Source organism: Canis lupus, chromosome 5 (assembly GCF_011100685.1).
Source record: "Canis lupus familiaris isolate Mischka breed German Shepherd chromosome 5, alternate assembly UU_Cfam_GSD_1.0, whole genome shotgun sequence".
NCBI classification, from domain to species: Eukaryota; Metazoa; Chordata; class Mammalia; order Carnivora; family Canidae; genus Canis; species Canis lupus.
The window spans coordinates 45,441,027-45,463,909 of NC_049226.1; the positions used below are offsets into that span (position 1 = coordinate 45,441,027).

Consider the following 22,883-nt stretch of genomic DNA (forward strand, 5'->3'; position numbering starts at 1 on the left):
TGTATGGAAGTATTGTTTACCTGAAACCACTGTATGTTAGCTAAGTGGAATCTAAATAAAACCAATGACTAACTAAATAGGAAAATAGTACTAGAAGCAGCGGTCATTGAACACCTATGAAGTGCTAGAATAGTGGTTGCCAAACTTCTGTCAAGATCCCTATTTTGTTTTTTTTGAAATTAAAAGACTATTTTGTGTACAAGTGTTTTGTACACAAAGAAGGAAAATATTGTAAATTTTCGGATCCGTGTCAGTTTTATGTCTTTGTATGTATACAATTGCAAGGAGCATACAAGGAGCAATTTCACCTTGGGCCTAGAAACTTAAGTCAACACTATTCCGGCGCACATTTTTAAAAATTAAATATTGGACCAAACTTTAGTCTAATCCCATATATGCATTATCTCATTGAATTCTTACAACGCTAGGAGGTGGTATCATTATTTTTGTTTTGCAGTTGAAGAAATGGAGCCATGAAGTGACTGAGCAACTTGCGGGCTGGCTTCCCGTGGAAGTAGGGTCCTAGAGCCCGCACTCAACCCAGGTCCAGTAAGTGCGCAGCTTCCCACACCCACCTCCAAACTGGGCTTCCATGTCCTCAAGCAATTGGGTCTCTTCCTCCAATTCCTCCCACCCTTGAATCCTTTGTTCCACCATCTACCCTCCCTTTCCAAATGAGAACACCTCAAGGGCAGGTCTAGTTCAACTGAGTGACTTAAACTAGGCCTCAGGGAGCAAAGGATTCCTTCAAAAGTTTTTAAGTCGAGTAAGTAAATAAAGATGGGATTTTTTTAAAAAGAAAATAAAATGTAGCAAGAAAAAAAAATCATAAACCCTGACTCTTGGGAGTCTGTCCCAGGTAAAGGGAAACTAAAGTCTTCATTCATAACACTACTCTCTTTCTTAGAGCTACTACAGGGGAAATAAGAAACTTTATCTAAAAATTAAATCAGATTTAAAAAAATATACACACTAAGGTTTTAAAGCATCTATCTGTGCTTTGTTCCAGGTTCTTTGTTCAGGGAAAGCAATTTAATGAGTTTTTAGCTCAACAAAGGTGGGACTAGGATTTATTTTGGGAGTTAATGGTGAAGAGGTAAACTGTCCTGGATAAGAAAGTAACAGGTATTAGAGGATTGAAAACTGGAAGATTAAAAAAATAAAAATAAAAAGAGCAAATTCTACAGAAAGGAAAAGAGCAAGAAGGTAACAAATTAACCCTAAACTAGGGGATGGGTGGGCAGCGCCCTGTCAAGATGTTGTTTTGTGCCTGACTCCAAACATCATGCCCAAAACTTCAATACGACCACCTCCTATTACAGGTCCTTTTGGGAGATACAAATACAGGTAGTATCCAACAGGGGACAAAGGAACGCAGAAACGGGTGGGCCTCAAGACTGAAAAGCAGAAGTGAAGAAGCCTAGAGAAGAAGGACATCTGAGAAAGAGGTAATTAGGGAGTGACCAGTACTGTAAATGGTAGGATAGAGTGCTTCGTGCTCACCAAGTAGGTGGTGAGGGCCCAGATCTTTCTGATACCATGGATAATGCTGGGGGAACCAGTCAAGCACCCCGGACTATTCCCCCACAGGGAGAGAACGCCTGTCCCAGACAGTGCCACACATCATGACTCAACACCAGTAACGGATTTGTGGTTGACAAATCTCTTTAAAACTCAGTGCAAGCTAGCCCAGAAGCAGAAAAGAAACAGTGAGGAGGAAGAGAAGAAAGCACTGCATTTCATCCTGCGGCTCCAGAAGTCTTACCTCACCAACTAATCCCAATATGAGCTGGTAATGAAATAGAGAAACTTTAGAGACCTCATGAAAAAATTTGCTCATTTTTCTGCTTCTATTCTTGCTAGGACCTACACCCCTTCCCTACGCATGGCTTAGGGTACTGATAATGTATATCCTCCCTGTAAAGGTCAAGGATTTAATGATTTCTTTGGAATCTTCCAGCACATAGGTAACATCTAAGGGGTGTCAGGGAAGTTCTCCAAGACCACTGACTCCAGACACCAAGACCTCTCTCTCTCCAGGGCAGAAGTGACATGGAGACCAGTTTCTGGATGCCTGAGAGGGCACATACAGCAGACGTCTGTCCTCAAAAAAAACCCCAAGCAAAGAAAAGACTCTTTCTCCCATTCTGAGTCTCCCAGACACTCTCTCCTTTCCACATTTTCCAGACACTCTGTATCTGCTCTCTCTCCATATCTTCAATAAACTCTGCTCTCATTTCCTCTCGGTTGTGTTTGATTTCCACCCTGCGCACAGCCAAGGACCCTCAGACCCTGCCAGCCTGCATCAGTAAATTACCCAACAGGAAATATTAAACTCTGCCCAGTACACCAGAGATCAGTTTCAGTGTAGGATGGCAAACTCCCACAATTGTCTCTCTTCCAAGTATAAGTTCCTAGACATCTGAGGATGTTTGCCTCATAAATCAAACTGCCAACTAATGTACCGGCCACTCAGTTTCAATCCCCAAGTTTATTCTCAAGTCTCTACATCTTCTGCTACACAGTGCTATTCCAAGCAGCATATACATGAAATTGAATGCTCCACAGACATACTAATTTTAGAACTCACTTTAAAACTTTCCCACTTCATCCACCTGCCAAATGAAAGGAAGACAACAAAGCAGCTGCCACAGCTGTTCTCTAAAAATTAGTACAAAGGTGACATACATTCTTTTCAGACACGACGTTTTCAACTCTTTTTTAAGTGCAAAGCCAGAAGATACCTGGAGTCTCTAAAAATGATAACTTCGCAGTAGAGCCACTTCACCACAGCAAGGCAGCAATGCCTGGCAACAGCCAACAAAATAATGTTATGTTTTAAACTCATTCCACTTCAAGTGTATCATTGGATTCCACTTCTTTGCAATCTCAAAACAAAATGATAAAAGCTTCAGGTAAATTTAAACCTAATTAAAGCCAATGTTAACTGGATGCTGATTGCTTATTTAGCTCCATATATTTTATGCAAAATACCAACAGGATCCAGCTTATATGACCTTTTAAGAACAACTACCTCTACTTTGTGTAGAGAGCAACACTGGATAAATCTGTATAGGAAGGAAGGAAAGGAAAGAAAGGAAAGAAAGGAAGGAAAGGAAGGAAAGGAAGGAAGGAAGGAAGGAAAAGCAAGCAAGCAAGCGGGCACTTTAACAGGGATCATGTCCTAACAGACAGCTGCCTTGCCTTGTGTAACACTTCAACTGTCAAGAACAGAGGTTTAAAAATTGATCCTGCAAATTTTTTTTTTTTTTGCCTTTCAAGGGCCAGTAACTATGAAACAGATTTCTAAAACATGTTTATAATCAGATCTATATAACCAAAAGCAAACTAGAGCAGAACCAGAACTACAAAAAGATTCTATCATCTTAATTTAACTTCCAGAAACACCACTTCCCACCCTGCAATGGGCTCCTGGCCTCTGCCACTTAGAACATCTCACGCCGAGTAACAGTAGTTCCAGTTATGGCTCAGCCAACCATCTGTGGCTGTCTTTCACAATCCTGGCCATTAAGGAAATGCAATGTTTCAGTGCTATTTGGTTTGGCTAGATTCCTCTAGACATAAGCTAAGTGCACGCATTTTTTATTCTCCAGGGTTTGAGCTCCAGCAGTGTTTGTAACATGACATTCAAAACCTAAAATTGACCTTGACTAGGAGATTTGGACTGGCATTCTGAGACAACCTAACAGAACTATCTAAGCCAAAAACAAAACAAAACGAAACAAAAACAAAAAAACCCTTCTACAAGGCTCTTAAATGCATTTCCTCTACAAAACTAACATCAGCACAATCCACTACTAACAACAAATGTCACACACTGGCTGATCAGATGGGTGAGGCACTCACCTTGGGTGAAAAAATTGAAGGGGGCAACAAAAAAACAAACTTCAGTAATCAAGATAACTAATATTTGAGTGCCATTCATATTTTAAAGTCTCAAAATTAGTGCAAAAAAATCTACAATGAAAAAAAAAACTACGATGAAAATTGATCCAAGCCTCCATTTATACAACTCACTGTCACCCATCTCAGTCCTGCCTCTCAATCTGTCAGGTCTGTTCTTTATTTAAAATTTTTGAATTTTGTTCATTTTATTGCATTAAACTACCACATCTCTTACTTATTGAGTTTTTTGGGCACCCCCTTAAATTTTTCACTCGAGGACAGTGGTTCACTCACTTCACCATAGCCTCAGCCCTGCCAACACATATTAACTTAATATTCATGGGGAAATCTCCTGTGAGGTAGCCCCCACCGTTACTCTCATTTGTAAATGAGTAGACACAAAAAGGCTAGCTACTTTGCCCAAGATTGTGGAGCAAGGGTCGCCAAGTCAGATTCCCAAACCCAGCTATGTAGCTCAGAGTCCACACTTAAAGACAAACATCCCACCTCTCAGAAGTTGGCATCACAAAAGCATTCGGCATAAAATCATATAGTCCTGGATTTTAGGAAATAAATAATATGTGAAAACTATTCAAATAAACTATAATTAATGACAACCTGGGCAAATTTAGTAGTGATTTGCTCATCACTGATCAGTGTCCTGCAAAATTTAGGCTAAGTGTTCATTCCCCCAAACTCCTGGAATTTTTCTTTAAGCCATCCTAATCCTCAGAAAGAACCAAGGGAGAAGACAGGTCTGACCCCTCACCCAAAGGACAGGACTACAGATTTGAGTAGCCTGGAGTAACTAATGTCTGTGCTGAAGTTTGGAGATACTCTCACATACTGTCTGCTTTACAAGGCCAATTGAGCTACAGTGCACATCACAGGACAATGTTCAGAAATACTCCCTAATAATGTGTTCATTTAGTAAGAGAGTAGAATTTAGAAGTGAAGTCAGGACAGCTACAAGGGTCCCACCATATTTAGCCTGTTTTTTTTTTTTTTTTAATTTTTTATTTATTTATGATAGTCACAGAGAGAGAGAGAGAGAGAGAGAGAGAGAGAGAGAGAGGCAGAGACTCAGGCAGAGGGAGAAGCAGGCTCCATGCACTGGGAGCCCGATGTGGGATTCGATCCGGGTCTCCAGGATCGCGCCCTGGGCCAAAGGCAGGCGCCAAACCGCTGCGCCACCCAGGGATCCCCATATTTAGCCTGTTGTTAGTGATGGTGGCCATCACAGTTTAAAAGGGTCATAATGAAACGAGGCTGAAAAGAATCTAGAAAAGTTAAGGAAAGAATGGTTGAGAGAGCCAGGGGCTATTCTTTTGGGGTGGTGAAAAAGACAACTTAAGTCAGGCAAGTGGTGCCTAGCAACTATTTTCAATTATCTTCAGAGTTAGTGGATTTAATTTGCGTGACACCAAAAGACTGAAGTTGGACAAGTGGACAACAGTCTATGGATGACAGTTTCAAGGACTGGCTTTCATCTCAGTATAAAGAAAAAAGTCTTCCAACAATTAGACCTGTCCAGCATTGAAAAAGCCTGCCTCCAGAGGAGGTGAGTTGGCTGGCAGCTGCTATAGAAGGGACCCAACATAGATGGCCACTTGGACAAAAGGACTCAAATCCCTTCCAACTCTAAGACATTAAGAAATGGAACAGGGATCCCTGGGTGGCGCAGCGGTTTAGCGCCTGCCTTTGGCCCAGGGCGCGATCCTGGAGACCCGGGATCGAATCCCACGTCGGGCTCCCGATGCATGGAGCCTGCTTCTCCCTCTGCCTGTGTCTCTGCCTCTTTCTCTCTGTGTGTGTGACTATCATAAATAAATAAAAATTAAAAAAAAAAAGAAATGGAACAAATAACTAAACTTAACACATTTATTGTTATGCATGGTGCTTAGTTCCTAAAAACTCTAGAAAACTAAAACAAAACTATGAGATCAACAGGAAGGAGGTCTTGCACTTTCATTGTATTTCAAGCTAGATTCTTGATTTTTTTTTAAACCAAGCCACTGAAATAACACACATTAACAATCAATCTCCCTCATAGAAAAACTAAATTGTGTCCTGAGACAGTATTTATAGTTACTGTTTAAGAAAATTAGGAAGCGGGCAGCCCCGGTGGCACAGCGGTTTAGTGCCGCCTGCAGCCCAGGGCATGATCCTGGAGTCCCGGGATCGAGTCCCGCGTCGGGCTCCCTGCATGGAGCCTGCTTCTCCCTCTGCCTGTGTCTCTGCCTCTCTCTCTCTCTCTCTCTCTCTGCATCTCTATGAATAAATAAATAAATTCTTAAAAAAAAAAAAAGAAAATTAGGAAGCTGTACTCATATATGCAATCAATATTTTATATTTCTCTCACAAACTACATTGGCTAATCTTACCAAGATCTACAGAAGCCATGCAGAAGAAAAAATACAGAAACAGCAGAGTTAGAATTTAGGAAAACAAAGCAAAGTAAAAGTTGAATCAGATGTATCAGCAGCCCAGTACATTAAAAGACCTCGAGAAAATCTATCCAATCAGACAAACAGATAAAGTTAGAAAAATGTCCATCTTAATGATGACACAATTCCTAAAAAGCAGTTTTGGGTCCAGGGAGTCTTCCAAAAAGGTACACACATAACTTTAGTGTAAGTATGTTTGTTTGGACAAGAACGGAAACAAGACAAGTTTAAAAGAAAAAAAAAATATATATATATATACATATATATATGTATATAGAAGGATGACACAAGTTTAAAACAGTGAGTGCTTGTAGCTTCTGCTGCGTGATTGAGTGGTGGGTACACGTATACATACATGTACACACACACACCCTATATATTGCCTAAACACCACTGGATTATGCCAATGATTCCATTCAAAGTACCACACCATATTTACTGAGGAAGATTTCAAGTGAAACCAAAGTACTGACTCCAGGGAGGAAGAAAAGAACCCACCAAGAGAACCTACCTACTTGCCAGGCCTTTTACGAGATGACCCCATCTGATCCTCCCAATAGCCCTGTGAATGTGGGGGGTTCTTACAAAGGAGGAAATCAAGTTAATTAACTTCCCCCAAAGTTTACCAAGCCAGTAAGGGGTTGAGCCAGACCTATGACTGACTCCAAAGCCCAACCTTAATTTCCTCTGGGCCATACAGCCAGCCAACTGCCTGTGCTTGTCACCTGCTAGGCCAAAACCCATTAGAAAACTTCCACCTAGGGACGCCTGGGGGGCTCAGAGGTTTGGTGCCTGCCTTCGGCCCAGGGCATGATCCTGGAGTCCTGCGGTCGAGTCCTGCATCGGGCTCCCTGCATGGATCCTGCCTATGTCTTTGCCTCTCTCTGTGTCTCGAATGAATGAATGAATGAATGAATGATAAATCAATCAATCAATCAATCAATCAATCTTTAAAAAAGAAAAGAAAACTTCCACCTGGAACTTCCTGCGGGTATGTTAAACTTGTCATTATCCCCAATCCTTGATTGCCCTCCTTCAGTTACATGGAGCCACTTTTCCCCACAATCAGACACTCAACCCTTTGAAGGGTGGCATCTGGCTCTGCCCTCTCTACCATTCCCACATACAATCAATCCTATTAGGTGCTATCACTACCTCAGCCTCTCCCAAATCCCCTTGTTTCCCATTACTTTTACCCTATACCAGACCTATATTGTTGTGATGCCATCTTAGCTATGCTCCACTTTCTCTCCACAATCCACACCAGACTTCGCTATGAAAAACAACAATCATGCCACTAAAGAAGTGTGAGAAAGGCATTGACTCCCCACCACCTTCCTAGTTATAAACTCAATCTGGAATCACATGTAAGCCCCAAAGGAAAATTCCAATTTCCATGCCTATGTAATTTTTCCACCTCTATGTTTTAATCAAAATACCCTTAATTTTAATCACCTTCTCTCAGTTATGATCCCTCCAATAGAAACACCTTACTCTCACTTTTACCTGCCAGTATGTTACCCATCCTTACTTCAAGGCTCAGTTCTAATGCCATCTCTCCCACAACTTTTGGATGAACAAGTCAGTGAATCAAACTCTTAAGCTCTAACTGTATGTTAGACTTTGGAAATACAAAAAGAACTCAGTAAGTTTATACAAATAACTTCAATGTTCAAAAAAAAATCACTATCACTCAGTATAACCTACCTTATAAAACAATTAATTGGGGGTATGTTTTATCTTATCAATTCTTTAAAGGTGGAGACCACTTCTTATTCCTATTAACAGGATGCTATTAGAATATAACGTACTTACTGATGTTAAAACATTCAAACTGGGGAATCCTGGGTGGCGCCTGCCTTTGGCCCAAGGCATGATCCTGGAGCCCCAGGATCAAGTCCCACATCAGGCTCCCTGCATGGGGCCTGCTTCTCCCTCTGCCTGTGTCTCTGCCCCTCTCTCTCTCTCTATCTCTCATGAATAAATAAATAAAATCTTTAAAAAAAAAAAAACAAAACATTTGAACTGTCCTCCCTACTTTCACTCTAGAACCTTCCAACCCAGTTTCCAAATAGCCTGAGTGATCTATGTAAATGTGACCCGGACTGTCAGTCCCATATTTAAAAACAAGGGCTTGGGATCCCTGGGTGGCGCAGCGGTTTGGCGCTTGCCTTTGGCCCAGGGCGCGATCCTGGAGACCCGGGATCGAATCCCACGTCGGGCTCCCGGTGCGTGGAGCCTGCTTCTCCCTCTGCCTGTGTCTCTGCCTCTCTCTCTCTCTGTGACTATCATAAATAAATAAATAAACAAACAAGGGCTTTACTTTGGATTAGGCAATGACACCAAAAACCCTAAGCAACAAAGGAAACAATAACAACAAACAAAAAACCCAGAATTTGACTTCATCAAATTTAAAAACTGTGTGCTTCTAAAGACAGCATCGAGAACGGTAAAAAAGACAGCCCAGAGAATGGAAGAAAATATCTGCAAATCATATATCTAATTAAGGGAACTGTATCCAGAACCCAGAACATATAAAGAACTCAACCAATGAAAGAACAAATGAGCCCATCTGAAAATGGGCAAAAGATCTGAACAGACGTTCTCCAAAGAAGATCTATAAATGGTCAATAGCTCCTGAAAAGATGTTCAATATCATTAGTCCTCAGGGAAATGTAAATCAAAATCACAGAGATACCACTTCACATCCACCAGAGTGGTAAAAATCAAAGACATACTATAACAAGTGTTGGATGGGATGCCTGGGTGGCTCAGCAGTTAAGGGTCGCCTTCAGCTCAGGGCGTGAGCCTGAGGTCCCAGAATCAAGTCCCGCATCAAGTCCCGCATTGGGCTCCCTGCATGGAGCCTGCTTCTCCCTCTGCCTATGTCTCTGCCTCTGTCTCTGTGTCTCTTGTGGATAAGTAAATAAAATCTTAAAAAATAAATAAATAAATAACAAGTACTGGCAAGAATATAAAAACATTGGAACCCTCATTCATTGTCGGTGGGAATAAAATGGTTGAGCTGCTTTGGAAAACAGCTGGCAGTTCCTAAAGATGTTACCATAGGATTCAGCAACACCACTGCTACCTACCTGAGATGAAAACATCTTGCATACAAGGACTTGTAAAAATAATGTCCGTAGCAGGAAACAACCCAAGTGTCCTTTAACTAATGAATGAAGAAACGAAACATGGTATATCCATACAATAGGATATTATCTGGTGATAAAACGGAATGAAGTACTGATACATAACTACATACTTGAACACAGTTGAACCTCAAAACAACATGCTTAGTGAAAGAAGCCAGATACAAAGTCACATCTTATATGAGTCTATTTACATGAAATATCCAGAGAAGGCAAATCCATACAAAGAGAAAGCAAATTAGTGACTACCAGGGACTGGAGGGAGAGGAAAATGGGTTTCTTTCTGGGGTAATGAAAATGTTCTCAAATTAGACAGTGCTGATGTGATGGTTGCAGGATTCTGTAAGTATACTAAAAACCACTGTAAGCTGGTTTATATGGTTTATAAGGATAAATGTTCTGGTATACAAGTTATCTCTCAGTAGAGCTGTTATACATAAAACTAATAATAATAACAAAACCCCAATCACTTCTAATCCAGTTGCCCTATTAGTCCAAACTCAAGGCCCTATGCTACCTTTTGCAGCCTCCCTTCTAGTATGTCTCCTCCTCACAGTGTTCCAGAAACACCAGCCTCCTTTCCTCCCTGAGAAAAGCTCACGCCTACATGAGGGTCTCTCCACTTGCCTTCCTCACATACCTGGCTCCTACCTTCACTAGAGGCTCAGCTTAAACATCATCTCCCCAGAGGCCTCCTCCGACTTCACAGGCTAAAGTGGTCTTCTTCCCAGTCACTCTCCATTATGGCACTAATCATATTTTTTGGTACTACCTATATAGGATATAAGGCGTAAGGCATAAGATGTATACAAGGTTACTTTGATTATTTTTCCCTGGTCTATAGCACATTTCCCCTCCTGCCATAATGGACTATCAAAACATTTGTTGAACATGTGGACATGAAGGAATTTGCCATTTAGGTGCTGAGAGACTAGTTACAAAATAGATCACCCAACAGGGAGCCTATAATGAATGCCATATTAGGGGTACAGATGGTTATAAGAGAAATTTCAGGGAAGAAAATTATGTATAGCTGCAAGAGCTGTGGAAAATCTTCATGGAAGTGATGAGATTGAAAATAGATTAAGAAAATTGTGAAAGGCATTCCAGGAGAAAGGTGCACCTGAACAATGCCCTCCCTACCTTGTCCATGATCTCAACACTTCACCCACACACACACCCCACCATGACTCACAGGAACATAATGTGAAACCTAGAACTTGAACCCAAGTCAGTAGCCTCAAGGGTGCCTCAAGGGTACCTCTCCGCACGCCTCCTCAAACCTAACGCAGGCATAGAAACATCTACCAAATGACTAACAGCAGGTTCAGGTATTATTCCAGAAGTCTTATCATTACAATGAAAGGCAATTTCTACCTCCTCACAATTGCGTCAAATTTCTATTTTAGCCTTTTTGGTCTTTTTGGGGGAAGAGGAAGTCAGTGTTTCCTTATTTAGATTTTAAATAAAAGTGTTTTAGGAACAGAGCAACAGCAAACCACATACCTCTAGCTTACCCTTAAAGAACCTGCCGAATCTCAGTGTATTTGTGGACAGCAGAGCTGCAATCCACCACTCCAGGGTGCTGTTTGTAAAACAGGAAGGGGATTATCACTGGGTCCCAGAGCACCTGCATGGTAGCAGGACTCCTACCTATGGGGTTCCAAATTTGAATACTAGTTTCTCTAACTAGCTATTTTGACCTAAGGCAAGTAATGCAACCTCTCCGAGGCCACTTCTTCATTTGTGAAATGATGGAGTAACAACTGCTCTGCAGATCTGTATGTAAACTAGAGGATAATACACATACATCAGCCAGTGCAGGGCCTAGCACATGCTTGACCCACTGCAAGTGTTAGTTACGATGATCAAGTCACAAAGTCACAGGCTGCTGGCCAAGAAGAAAGTGCTGAAAAACAGAAAATAATTGATTTCTAGCCTCTTGGGAATGTGATGAGCAGGAGTGACTTTGCATTATTTCAATACTATCAGCCTCTCTGGTTAAATAAGGGATGCTTGCTGCCAGGCCTGTCATCTTTAACTAGTACAAGAACTCTTGGAACTTGGGACATGAGACTGTTAAACTATAACATCAGTCATCTAATTGCACTTCATGAAACTGTAAAAATGAGACCTTTTGTACCATGTCTTAAAGGCCAACTTGAGAACTAAACATTAAAGTGAGGGGGCTGGGGGAAGCACTAATTTAAAGCCTCTACTACCTGCTTGAGCTTTTTTTTTTTTTTTTAAGATTTTATTTATTCATGAGAGACACACAGAGAGAGAGAGGCAGAGACATAGGCAGAGGGAGAAGCAAACTCCCCACAGAGCAGGGAGCCTGATGTGGGACTCAACCACTGAGCCACCCAGGCGTCCCCTGCTTGAGCTTTAAAAAACAATCCAGGGATCCCTGGATGGCGCAGCGGTTTGGCGCCTGCCTTTGGCCCAGGGCGCGATCCTGGAGACCTGGGATCGAATCCCACGTCGGGGTCCCGGTGCATGGAGCCTGCTTCTCCCTCTGCCTGTGTCTCTGCCTCTCTCTCTCTCTCTCTCTCTCTCTCTCTGTGTGTGTGTGACTATCATAAATAAATAAATAAAAAATATTTTTAAAAAAATAAATAAATAAAAAATAAAAAAAATAAAAAACAATCCAGTTTGCTAAAAGACAATACATGGTCGAACTATCTGATCCATTGTAAAAGAACACTAAGTAAAACAATTTCCAAGTCCTTGAATCTTCTTACAACTTGGGTTACACAGAGTGCTAAAAAGCACACTAGCCTAATGTAATACCATTTAAGGACTCACTTGGTAGACTTTAAAGGAACTAGGCAATTCGGTATGTACTCTATAATGGGTGGATTTGTAGCTAATAATCTGGTACCTAACTTACTAGTTTCATGACCAGGTGCTGTCACTTGAGTTCTAGGAAGTTTGAAACAAAAGTTTAAAAGCTTCATAAATTACGATGTGGCTATGTATGTGTATCTTAAAGTAAGCCCACGTAATGAAAGCTGGAAAAGGTAATATGGAGCAGGTATAATAATCCTTTCCATTGACAGTCTAATAAGAGGTGAATAAAGACTAAATGATAACATACAAGATTTGATCAAGCCACAAAAAACAATAATCTCTTGTGGACCACAAACAAGCTCTAAAAAGAGTTCAGTTATGTGGTGGCAACGACCATCACATCGCTTCACCTGGTAGCTGCACTTATCTGTCAAAATTCAGCTCAGCAATCATCTCTAGAAAGCCTTGCCTAATCCCACCACCTTCTCAATGCTGGGTCAGCCACATTTCTCTATGTGCTATGGGACCTACACATGCACACAGCTCGGCCTCCATTACTCTTTCTTTGTTTTCCCTCATCTACCTATAAATTCAGAAGCTTCTGCAGAAAACAGACTTTGTCTCACTTCTTTGTATCCCACAAGCCAACACTACTCGGCACTGACGTTTGTTGAAAGACCTATTTACTTTCAGGGAAGCACGCTTGTATACCAAAAACACTGTGACTAACCTAAATTCCAACAACAGAAGACTAGTTAAATCAGCAGTTCTCCAAGTGTGGTCCAAGGATCCCAAAGGTCCATGAATCCCTTTGCAGGGGTCTATGAGTTCCCTCCTTCTCTAACTACACATCTATGTGAAGCCAAAATAACATAGTACACAAAACTGAATTAAGAAGCAGATATAAGAATCCAGCTTTTGAAGTGCCTGAGAGGCTCAAATCAGTTGAGCAACTGACTCTAGGTTTCAGCTCAGGTCATGATCTCAGGGTTGTGAGACTGAGCACCACCTGGGATTCTCACTCAGCGAGGAGTTTGCTGGAGATTCTCTCCCTCTGCCTTCTGCCCCTCCCCCATGCTTCCTGTGTCCAGGGGTGCATGCATACTCCTTCTCTCAAAATACATAAAGAAATAAATCTTTTTTTAAAAAAGATTTTATTTATTTATTCACGAGAGACATAGAGAAGCAGGCTCCTTGCAGGGAGCCCAATGTGGGACTCGATCCTAGGACCCCAGGATCACAACCTGATCCTGAGGTCATGAGTGAGTGGCTGAGTGAGCCAAAAGCAGACACTCAACCACTGAGCCACCCAGGCACCCCTAAATTTGTACTTTTTAAAAAAAGAGGCTACTGCTATGTCTATATATACTATATATATGTATGCAAATTCTCTGGATGAACATCAAAGAAAAGTTAACTAGTAGGTATCCCTGTAGAAAGTAACTGGGGAACCATGTGTCAAAGAGGGGAAGAGACTTTCCACACCATGCCTAGTGTATTAATTTGAAAATTCTACCCTCAGGGCACCTCAGTCAGTTAAGCATCCAACTCTATTTCGGCTCAAGTATGATCTCAGAGTCCTGGGATCCAGTCCCTGCATTGGGCTCAACATTCTGCGGGGACTCTGCTTGAAGATTCTCTCCCTCTCCCTCTACTCCTCCGCACTCGCGTGTCCATACTCTCTCTCGAATAAATTAAAAAAGAAGAAAAGAAAATTTTATCATTTGCATGTATTACCTTCTTGAAAATCAAAAATAGGATAAAAATTAAATTGAACTAGCACAGGTACATTAAGCTCACATTAAAGACCAGACTAACAGCACTGGAAAATATTACATAATATATTGTGAAAGTAAAGCAAGCAGTTTTCAAAACAGAAATATACAGTGGGCTTTTTTTTTTTTTTTTTTTTTTTGAGAGGGAGAAGGAGAGACAGAGGGAGAGGTAAAGAGAATCTTTTTTTTTTTATTAAATGGAATTTATTTATTTCAGAAAGAGAGAGCAAAAGAGAGCATGATGGGTATGTGTGTACGTGTGTGTGTGTGTGTGTGTGTGTGTGTGTGCATGGCGCAGGCTCCCTGCTGACCAGGGAGCCCAACTCGTGGCTCGCTCAATCCCATGACCCTGGGATCATGACCTCAGCCAAAGGCAGATGCTTAACCAACTGAGCCACCGAGGTGCCCAGAAAGAGACAGTCTTAAGCAGGCTTCACTCCCAATGCAGAGTCCAAAGCAGGGCTCCATCTCACAATCCTGAGATCATGACCTGAGCCAAATCAAGAGTCAGGCACTTAACCGACTGAGCCACCCAAGTACACCATACATAGTATGGTCTTGAAAATCAGTCTAGAAGGATATACTGTATATAAAGGTATTAACGGTATTTTTTCTTTACAGTTAGTGGGATTACAAGTGGTTGTCTTATTTATTTTTCTTGGTTTTCTAAACTTTTGAAAACGTATACATACTATCTTTATAATCAGAAAAACAAGGAGAGAGTTTAAATACATATGTATCAATTTATGCCTATGTCTATACTTAAATATTTATTAAGCAAAAAAGTACATGAATAAATTAGAATCTATTACCTACTTTCACAGAAGACCTTGACTGGATATTTGTAAGCTAGGTTTAAAAAAATTCCCTTCCTGGGATGCCTGGGCGGCTTAGCGGTTTGGTGCCTGCCTTCAGCCCAGAGTGTGATCCTGGAGTCCTGGGATAGAGTCCACGTCAGGCTCCCTGCATGGAGCCTGCTTCTGCCTGTGTCTCTGCCTTTCTCTCTCTCTGGGTCTCTCATGAATAAATAAATAAAATCTTAAAAAAAAAAAAATTCCCTTCCTCTATAGTTTAAAAACTAAAAAAAAAAAAAAAAAAAACAAAAAACAAAACAAAACAAAAAAAACTACTCTGGTCCAGTCATTTTATTTCTAGTAACCTATGCCAAGGAAAGTATATTTGCTCAATGATTTACATAGTGACATTTATAAGAGCATTACAAAGCTGCAAGTAACCCAAATATTTCATACCGGATTGGTTAGGCATATTCCTGTTCAACCCTAAGCCACATTCATCCAAGGTGCTCAGGCCAAAATCCTAGGACTGATTGTGAGTTGCCTTCTCTCCATCACCCCTCACAACACCCCTCATTCTGTCCAGTTGGCTTGGCCTTCATATGCATCCTAAAGGCCTTCATTTCTTTCTGCCTTCACCACTACTGCCTAACCCAAGCCATGGTCCAGTCTCCTCATCTATACTGGTTTTACTGGCACTGCTCTTGCTTAACTGGAGTCAATTCACACCGCATCCCAAAGGTTAACTTTTAGAAAGTAAATCCATTCATGTCAGTATCCTATTTAAAACCTTTTAATAGCTTTCAAGTGCTCTTTGGATAAAATGCAATTCATATTTTCCAAATTGTGTACAAGACAGGATTCCAATCCAGGCTAGAAAAAGCTCCTTTCAAAAACTGCGGGCACCAGTGTGGCTCAATCAGCTAAGCATCTGCCTTGGCTCCGGTCATGATGGGGCGGGGCGGGGGGCGGGGGGGGGGGGGGGGGGGGAGCTCTGCTCAGCGGAGAGCCTACTTCTCCCTCTTCCCTGCTCATGCTCTCTCTCACTATCTGTCTTCTCTCTTATATATATAAACAAAATCTTAAAAAAAATAAAATGACCACACTGGAAGAATGCTCAGATTCAGCTGTGCATGTGGCCAAAGACATAGTGTCAGGGGACACCCTATTCAAATCACAAATATTTCTCTTTCAATACCCATGAAAACCTCAAAGAAACCAGAAAAAAAAATAAAACGTTGTAGAGTGGATCTGTGGAATGGATTAATAATCCAACCTAGTGAGACACCCTTGACCAGGGCTATACCCCAAGTCTTACCAAGGTGGGGGGGAGGAAGAGAGAGAGAACACAGCATTCTGCAGAAATCCTGTAATAAGCCAAGACACTCTATGATCTACACAAAGGTTAAATAGTTATTTTAGATACCTCGTTCAACTCTATCAAGTCTCTCAAATACAACCTCTCTATTCTCCAATGCTCAGAAGTTTTCACTCTTACATAAGATAAGACATACATTTATACTTAATGAATACAAACACAAAAAACAAAAAACAACTGAGCCCTCTGAACTAGGTCATCTTTTCAGAGAAAAGAGGCTCAGGCCATAGTCTAATTTGAAATGCTGGTCCCATCTGCAAACCCCACAAGAGCTGCAGTTAGTATTAATTAAGAGCAGAAACAAGTTTGTTCTTGAACATCATTTCTCCCAAACAAGTCCAGGATGCTTCCAAATGGAAATCTGCCAATTTTCCTGTAGTTGAGATAGTAGATCCAGTACAGAAGAATGTGATTTTTTTTTAATGCCACTATCTGTCCAACCCTTAAAGCAGGATTCTCACATCCTTTCAGAGGGAGGTTTCAGTCACCATCACTCAACAAAAGATAAAAACAGTTCTAACAGGACTCACGTAAGTGCCACCCATGCGTGTGTGTGCATAAGCTTATACATATGTGTGCGTGCACACGCACAGAAAAGTTCACATTCCTTATGACAGAGTGTAGGACCCACCTCCTGGCAATCTATGAGAACTCCTCCTTCTATTTACTCATGCAATGTACTAAGGAAAACCAAAGAGAACCAACGATTTGGATGTGGGTTTTCAAATAAAGTGATTAAGTCTGCGCTGCTCAAGGCCAACGGGTGACAGCTATCAGGAGGCTAATCTCAGGTCCACAGTAAATGCAGACTTTTACTTTAAATCAAAGCTAATTACACAGAATGGACTCAACTGCTGGTGGCTGTCTTCTGGATAGAAGACAGAATCTGTGACTGACGCCTTCAACACAGACTTGCTGAATTCTTTTTATGCATTAAGTACTTTGCCATCCATATTCCTGACCTTGAAGTCTCTTCAGTGGGAACTGGACCACGGTGAAGGCAGGAGAGACAACAAGGGGCACATGGTTATCTTGAATATCGCTACAGCCCCCAGTACCTTGAACAGTCTGACATACAGCAGGTGCTCGGTAAATATCTACTGGATGAATCAGACAGACATTTGCTGTCCCGCAGTATTAACTGTATGTGATAGCAGCAACAGAACCAACAAGCTATGTGAGCGATGCCAGGGCCAGTGAGGGTAAACTTCCTAGAAGCAGTGAGTAAGTACCCCTTCCCTGGATGAGCAGCTTTTCAGCAGGCAATGGCTGCAGGAAGGCCATGTGGACAGGAGCATGCTGGAATCAAGGCTGGAGCAGATGGCTTGAGGTACTTTCCAACTCAAATTGCCATCAACCTTCTATTTCCTGGGGTTTTATTGTGTTTCATCATCTCCTTCAAACTTGCAACTTTAATAAATAGGTACATACAGAGGGCCGGTTGTGTTTCTCTACCAGAAAATTAGCTAAAGGCAAACAGCAGGTAACAGAAAAATACATACTGTGGAATGTTTTCTTATTTACCAAGCAATGAACCTGTAAGACTCTTAGAACCTTCTGCAAGAAAAATCATCTAAGAACACCCTCCAAGTCCACCAGAAACAAGCCACTTTGAAAACAAATTGCTGCCCTCCGCTTTCCTTGTCTTTCGCTGATCAAGCTTTTAGATTGGCTTATGCAAAAACTGCTTGGTTCCCAAGAGAAAAAGAAAATCTAAACATTTCACAACCGCGTCTTACTGCAGGGAGAAATTCTGGGAGAACATGAAGGCATGTGAAAGAGAACAGAAACTAAAACCCAAAAACCAAGGAAAATTAAAATGAAAAAAAAAATTAAGAATAAGGGAAAACAGCAACTGGAAAGTTTTCTACACCTCTAAGAAAGTTCAGAAGTAAGCCACTTCCCTTCACATTCTCTTTAAAAAATGGAAGGGCCCCTAATCCAGTCTGGGATGGACAGGGTGAAGTCCTTCACGCCAGAAGTAAAGCAGTCCCCAAGTCAGGTATAGTAGAGAATGCTAAGAAATTGGCTCGAAGCCACAGCCCAGTTTCCTCCCCTCACCCAGCCTCTGGCTCCCTGCGGCAGAGAAGCCAGGAGCCAATCACAAAAGCCTCCGGCTGAGAGCCAGCCTCCCCTCTCCCACCGCTCTTCCTCCAAACTGCATTCCAAAACAAAAAGAATAAAATGCATTTAAATGCAGCGTTAAAGTTAAAATACACCCAACAGAGGTTAAGAAAGCCAGGGTGTGCAACCTGGTACACAGAACTCTGGGGATTGGGGGGGGGGGGCGGGGGGGATGGGAGGCCGGGCCTTTTTGCGAATCAAAATAAAATCTGGCTTTTGCAATAAGTGAAGAGATAATGAATAAAACTCTGCCTTTGAGTTATTTCTTAATTCCTCGCTTTGAGGCTGTTGTCCAGCACCATCCTCCGCCCCACCTCTTCAAACTAATCTGTACTTGTGCGATGAGGCTCTCTGGATAATTGGCCCACAGATGGGCAATATCCACCACGGACGCCGCTGCGGCCGGGAGCGAAGGTAAAGCACACCGCCTGCAACGAACAAGTTTTCATAAAGCAGCTGCCAACTGCGAGCATGTGCATCCCAGAAGGGTTTCGTACCAGCAGCGCAAAGGCCACCTCGAGCCTTTCCGTGCCAAGTCATCAGCAGCTGGGGCGGACGCGCGGTGGAAGGAGGGGGTGAGGGCCCCTGGGCATCCCCACACTGACCACGCCAGCCAAGGGAGGCATTCTCAAGAAGCCACTTCCAGGGGGAGCTGGATTGAAGCGTAGTTATCGGACCGAGTCTCCCGCTACGTAGTCTCCTAACGGCCAGGCCCGGGCCTGGGAGGAGGGAGGGCTGCTGGGGAGAGTTTACCTTAGAAGGCGGCCGCGGACAGACAGGCCTTTCGCAGCCAGCGGGGCTCGGCGCGGAGGCCCCGGGCGGTGCGGAGGGCGCCCCGCGGCGCCACAGGTTCCCCGGCGCGCGGCGGGACCCGACTCCCACAGGTGGGCGACGCGCGGGGGGCGCCCCGGGGCCCCGGGGGCGCGGGGACGTGTGGGCGGAGAGGGGAAAGCTCGGGGTGTTGGGCTGCGCTCCACTGGGTGGCTACCGGCTTTCCCCCAGGACGGGAGGAGCCGCGAGCACCTCGCAGCCGCCTCCGGGAGAGCCCCGGCCTCCTCCAGGGGCGCGGTTAAGCCGCACGGCCGCGGGCCACCGTTTGCATGCTCGCAGGCACGTAGGAGCCTGCACGGCCGCACGCGGACGGGGGAAGGGCGCCCGGGCACCGAGGACACCCGGCCCGCCCCATCCCGCTAGGGCTCGCCCCCGCGCCCCGCGCCCCTGCGCCCCTGCGCCCCTGCACCCCGCACCCCTCACCGGTGTTGGCTCGGATGTTCTCCCGCAGGAAGTGGCCGCTGGAGAGATGCTGGAGGCCAAAGCTCTGAGCGATCCTCTGGCACACGGTGCCCTTGCCCGAGCCGGGCGGCCCGAGGATGACCGCGCGCAGGAGTTTGGAAGCCATCGCCTCGGCCAGGCAACCCGGACAGCAGCCTGGGAGAAGCCCCGGGAACTTTGCCGCCGCCGCCGCCGCCGCCACTCTCCGCTCGCGCGGGGACTCGCCGGGCGCCCCTGCTGGGGGAAGGAGCGACTTTTGAGCCAACCCCTCCCTTCAGCCCCGCGCCGGGGCCGGCTCGAAGGCGGAGAAAGGCGCCACGCTGCCCATCCCCGCCCTCCTCGCCCCCACGCCGCGCTTCAGCCAGTCCCGAGGCCCCGCCCCCGAGGGGTCGACCCCGGGAGCTCGGAGGGCCGCCGGCCGGGCCCACCCCGGTGCCTTCCTCCTGGGCTCCGCGCGCGGCGCTCGAGGCAGGGGCCGGGCGGCCTGGCATCCCCGCGCCGCTCCCCGCCGCAGCCGGCGGCCTAGGGGCCGAGCCCTCGCACGTGGGCAGCGCGGAGTCCGCGCCCCCCGCCCCCGCCCCCGCCCCCGCCCCCGCCCCCGCCGCCGCGCGGACCGCCCAGCGCCACCTCCGCCGAGCGAGGGCCGGCGCGCCCCCCGCCGCGAGCAGCCCGCGTCCGGCTCTCCAGCCCGGATCCCGCTGGGCGGCGCCGCCTCCGCCTCCGCCTCCGCCTCCGCCTCCGCCCGCCCCCACTCGGAGCCCCAGCCGGCCGCGCGGGGCCAGCGCCTTACGTAAGCCGCCGAGACCCGCTCCGCGCGAGGCGCCCCCTCCCCTGCCCGCCGCGCGGCCCGCGCCCCCCCCCGCCCCCCTTCTCTGGCCGTCGCCTGGGCACCCCGTCGACTGTCAACGGGGACGAAAAATACAACCTGTTGAGCGCCCGCTGTGCGTTCGAGCTCCGCGATTTCCTTATGCAACGGCCGTTCCAGATAGAGGATCCACAGCTGAGGAAAGGAGGCTGGCGCATCGCCGCTCGTTCAACAGATGTCTCTTGAGCGCCTACCATGCTCCAGACTCGGTGTTAGGCGCTTGGCATAGAGCCCGGAGCCAAAGAGGTGGGATCTGGCCCGAGGGCAATATACAGTCCGGCCGGAGTCTGGAACCCTCACTTCCAAAGCCCAAGCTCCTTGGGGAAAAAAGGAAGGAGACGATGATCACTCGTCTCTGCTCAGGTTCTTAGAGGCCAACTGATTTCAGGACCTCGGGGACCAGGATGTTGACACTACAGTTACAATTCACCGACTCCAAAGGGTGCTCTCCTCCCTTCCCTTCCCGTCCCACTCCATATTCTCTTAAATCTGTTCCTATCCCCTAGCCCCCCTCCCCCCCCCCCCGCCCCCCCCGCGCACACACACAGCCTTCATTTCCCGCTTGGACTAGTGTGATAACTGCCGCCCCGTAAGTCTCTAGTCCATTCTCAGTGCAGTGCATTGCCAGAAACATTGCTATAGTGCAAATCAATTACTGTTATTTCCAAGCCTCTGATAAAAATCGTCCTTTTAGGATAAAAAATCTTCAGCCTTCTATATACACCTTTGCAAACCCCGCCCCCCAGACACCTACCTTTGGGGAAATCCCTTGCAGGATTTTCAGTGCAACCACAAATGGGGAGGGACAGCATGGAGAAGAGCCTCCTCTATAGGCCTGGCTCTACTGTCTGTGTTGGGGCACTGAGTAAGAGCCTGGCAGGGTATTCCTTTCTCTCACTCCCTGGTACCCCCAACCCCTCTCGTCCAATACCCCCTCCATAGACAGCCAGCTAGCCAATACCTAGTCTCCAGCTACCTGGAGCACACCCAGCCCACCAACCTCAGCCCAGCATTTGTTCCAAGGTCACATCGCTTGTCTAAAATATCTTGGAGTTTGCTGTAGACATCAGGAGGCTGTTACACTGAGCCCCTTGAGCCCTTCACCTGGGAACAGAGAGAAGAGCTTCTGGGGAGGTGGGAGTGACTTAAATCTCCCCTCTCTTTCACTCCATATGCTGTAAAAACATATAGCAGATACTTTGCAGTCCTCCTCAGACCTGAGTATGCATCAGAAATATCTCAGAGGGCTTGTGAAAACAGGTTTGCTGAGCCCCCCCCCACACACACACAATTTCTGAATAGGTGGGGCTGAGGTGGGCATTTCTAACAAGATCCTATTTAATGCTGAGGCTGCTGATCTGGAAATCAGAACTTGCAAAGCGTGGTTTCCATACCCTGAAAATCACTATTCTACTGCATTGAGCATTGAGACATGGGAGATGTGTAACCTCATTCCTGTGTCGGCTGTGGGATCTTTGTCCCTTAACCTCTTCTTTTTCTAAAATGAGGACATTAGGGATCCCTGGGTGGCGCAGCGGTTTGGCGCCTGCCTTTGGCCCAGGGCGCGATCCTGGAGACCTGGGATCGAATCCCACGTCGGGCTCCCGGTGCATGGAGCCTGCTTCTCCCTCTGCCTGTGCCTCTGCCTCTCTCTCTCTCTGTGTGACTATCATAAATAAATAAATAAAATTCTTTAAAAAAAAATAAATAAATAAAATAAAATGAGGACATTGGATTTAGTACTCCCAAAGATCCCTTTGTATCTATCAAACATCAATTCTGTGAGTTTCCACAGGAAATGGTTTCTAGCCCTCACAAACTAGATGAACTATATCCCACCTTCCCTATCACCCAGTTCTTTTGCCTACTTTTGAAATGCCTTTACCAACATCACCTTATAATATCATGGAGCAGCATTAGCCACTCACATGGTCCTAGGACTTAGTGCTTTAGGAGTTTAGGAGCTTATATTATGAAACAGAAAGAGTTGTGACATAGGTAAACTCAATAAAGAAATCCAGCTGAGATTGGAACCTAGAGCCCTCCATGAGCCTTCCCCCATGCGCAGCCAAATTAGGCTCCCACAGTCCAGCTGTTGATTGAAAGCAGTAGAACTGGAAGAAAGGGGTGTTGGAGTCAAATACCCCTGGGATTAAATTGCAACAGTACCATTCATGAACTCTGCAGATCTCTTGATCTCTGTGAGCCTTAGTTTGCTGATCTGTAAAAGGGAGATGATACATATCCCTTAGGCTTGTAGGGAGGCTAAAATGAGCTAAGGTACATATAGGGCATACCACAGTGCTGGGCGTATAAGAAGTACTCAGTCATGAACGTCATCATTAACCATGGGACAATTATTTAGCTTCTCTGATCT

The 22,883-nt window shown here is 45.0% G+C and overlaps 1 protein-coding gene across 3 annotated transcripts in view; it reads right to left on the bottom strand.

Annotated features, from left to right (window-relative positions):
* The window catches only part of AK4 (adenylate kinase 4), a 69,297-nt gene extending 49,013 nt beyond the window's left edge, over positions 1–20,284 (bottom strand). The window contains exons 1-2 of one of the 3 annotated variants that reach the window (XM_038537234.1): positions 20,269–20,284; positions 19,624–19,878 (exon numbers count right to left, since the gene is read on the bottom strand). In XM_038537234.1, coding sequence (XP_038393162.1) covers positions 19,624–19,768 — 145 coding nt within the window. In that variant the 5' untranslated portion in view covers positions 19,769–19,878; positions 20,269–20,284. Of the gene's footprint in view, positions 1–19,623; positions 19,965–20,268 lie in introns of those variants that run through there. The other 2 variants (XR_005359654.1, XR_005359653.1) reach the window with 2 other exon arrangements.
* Between the last annotated feature and the right edge of the window lie 2,599 nt (positions 20,285–22,883).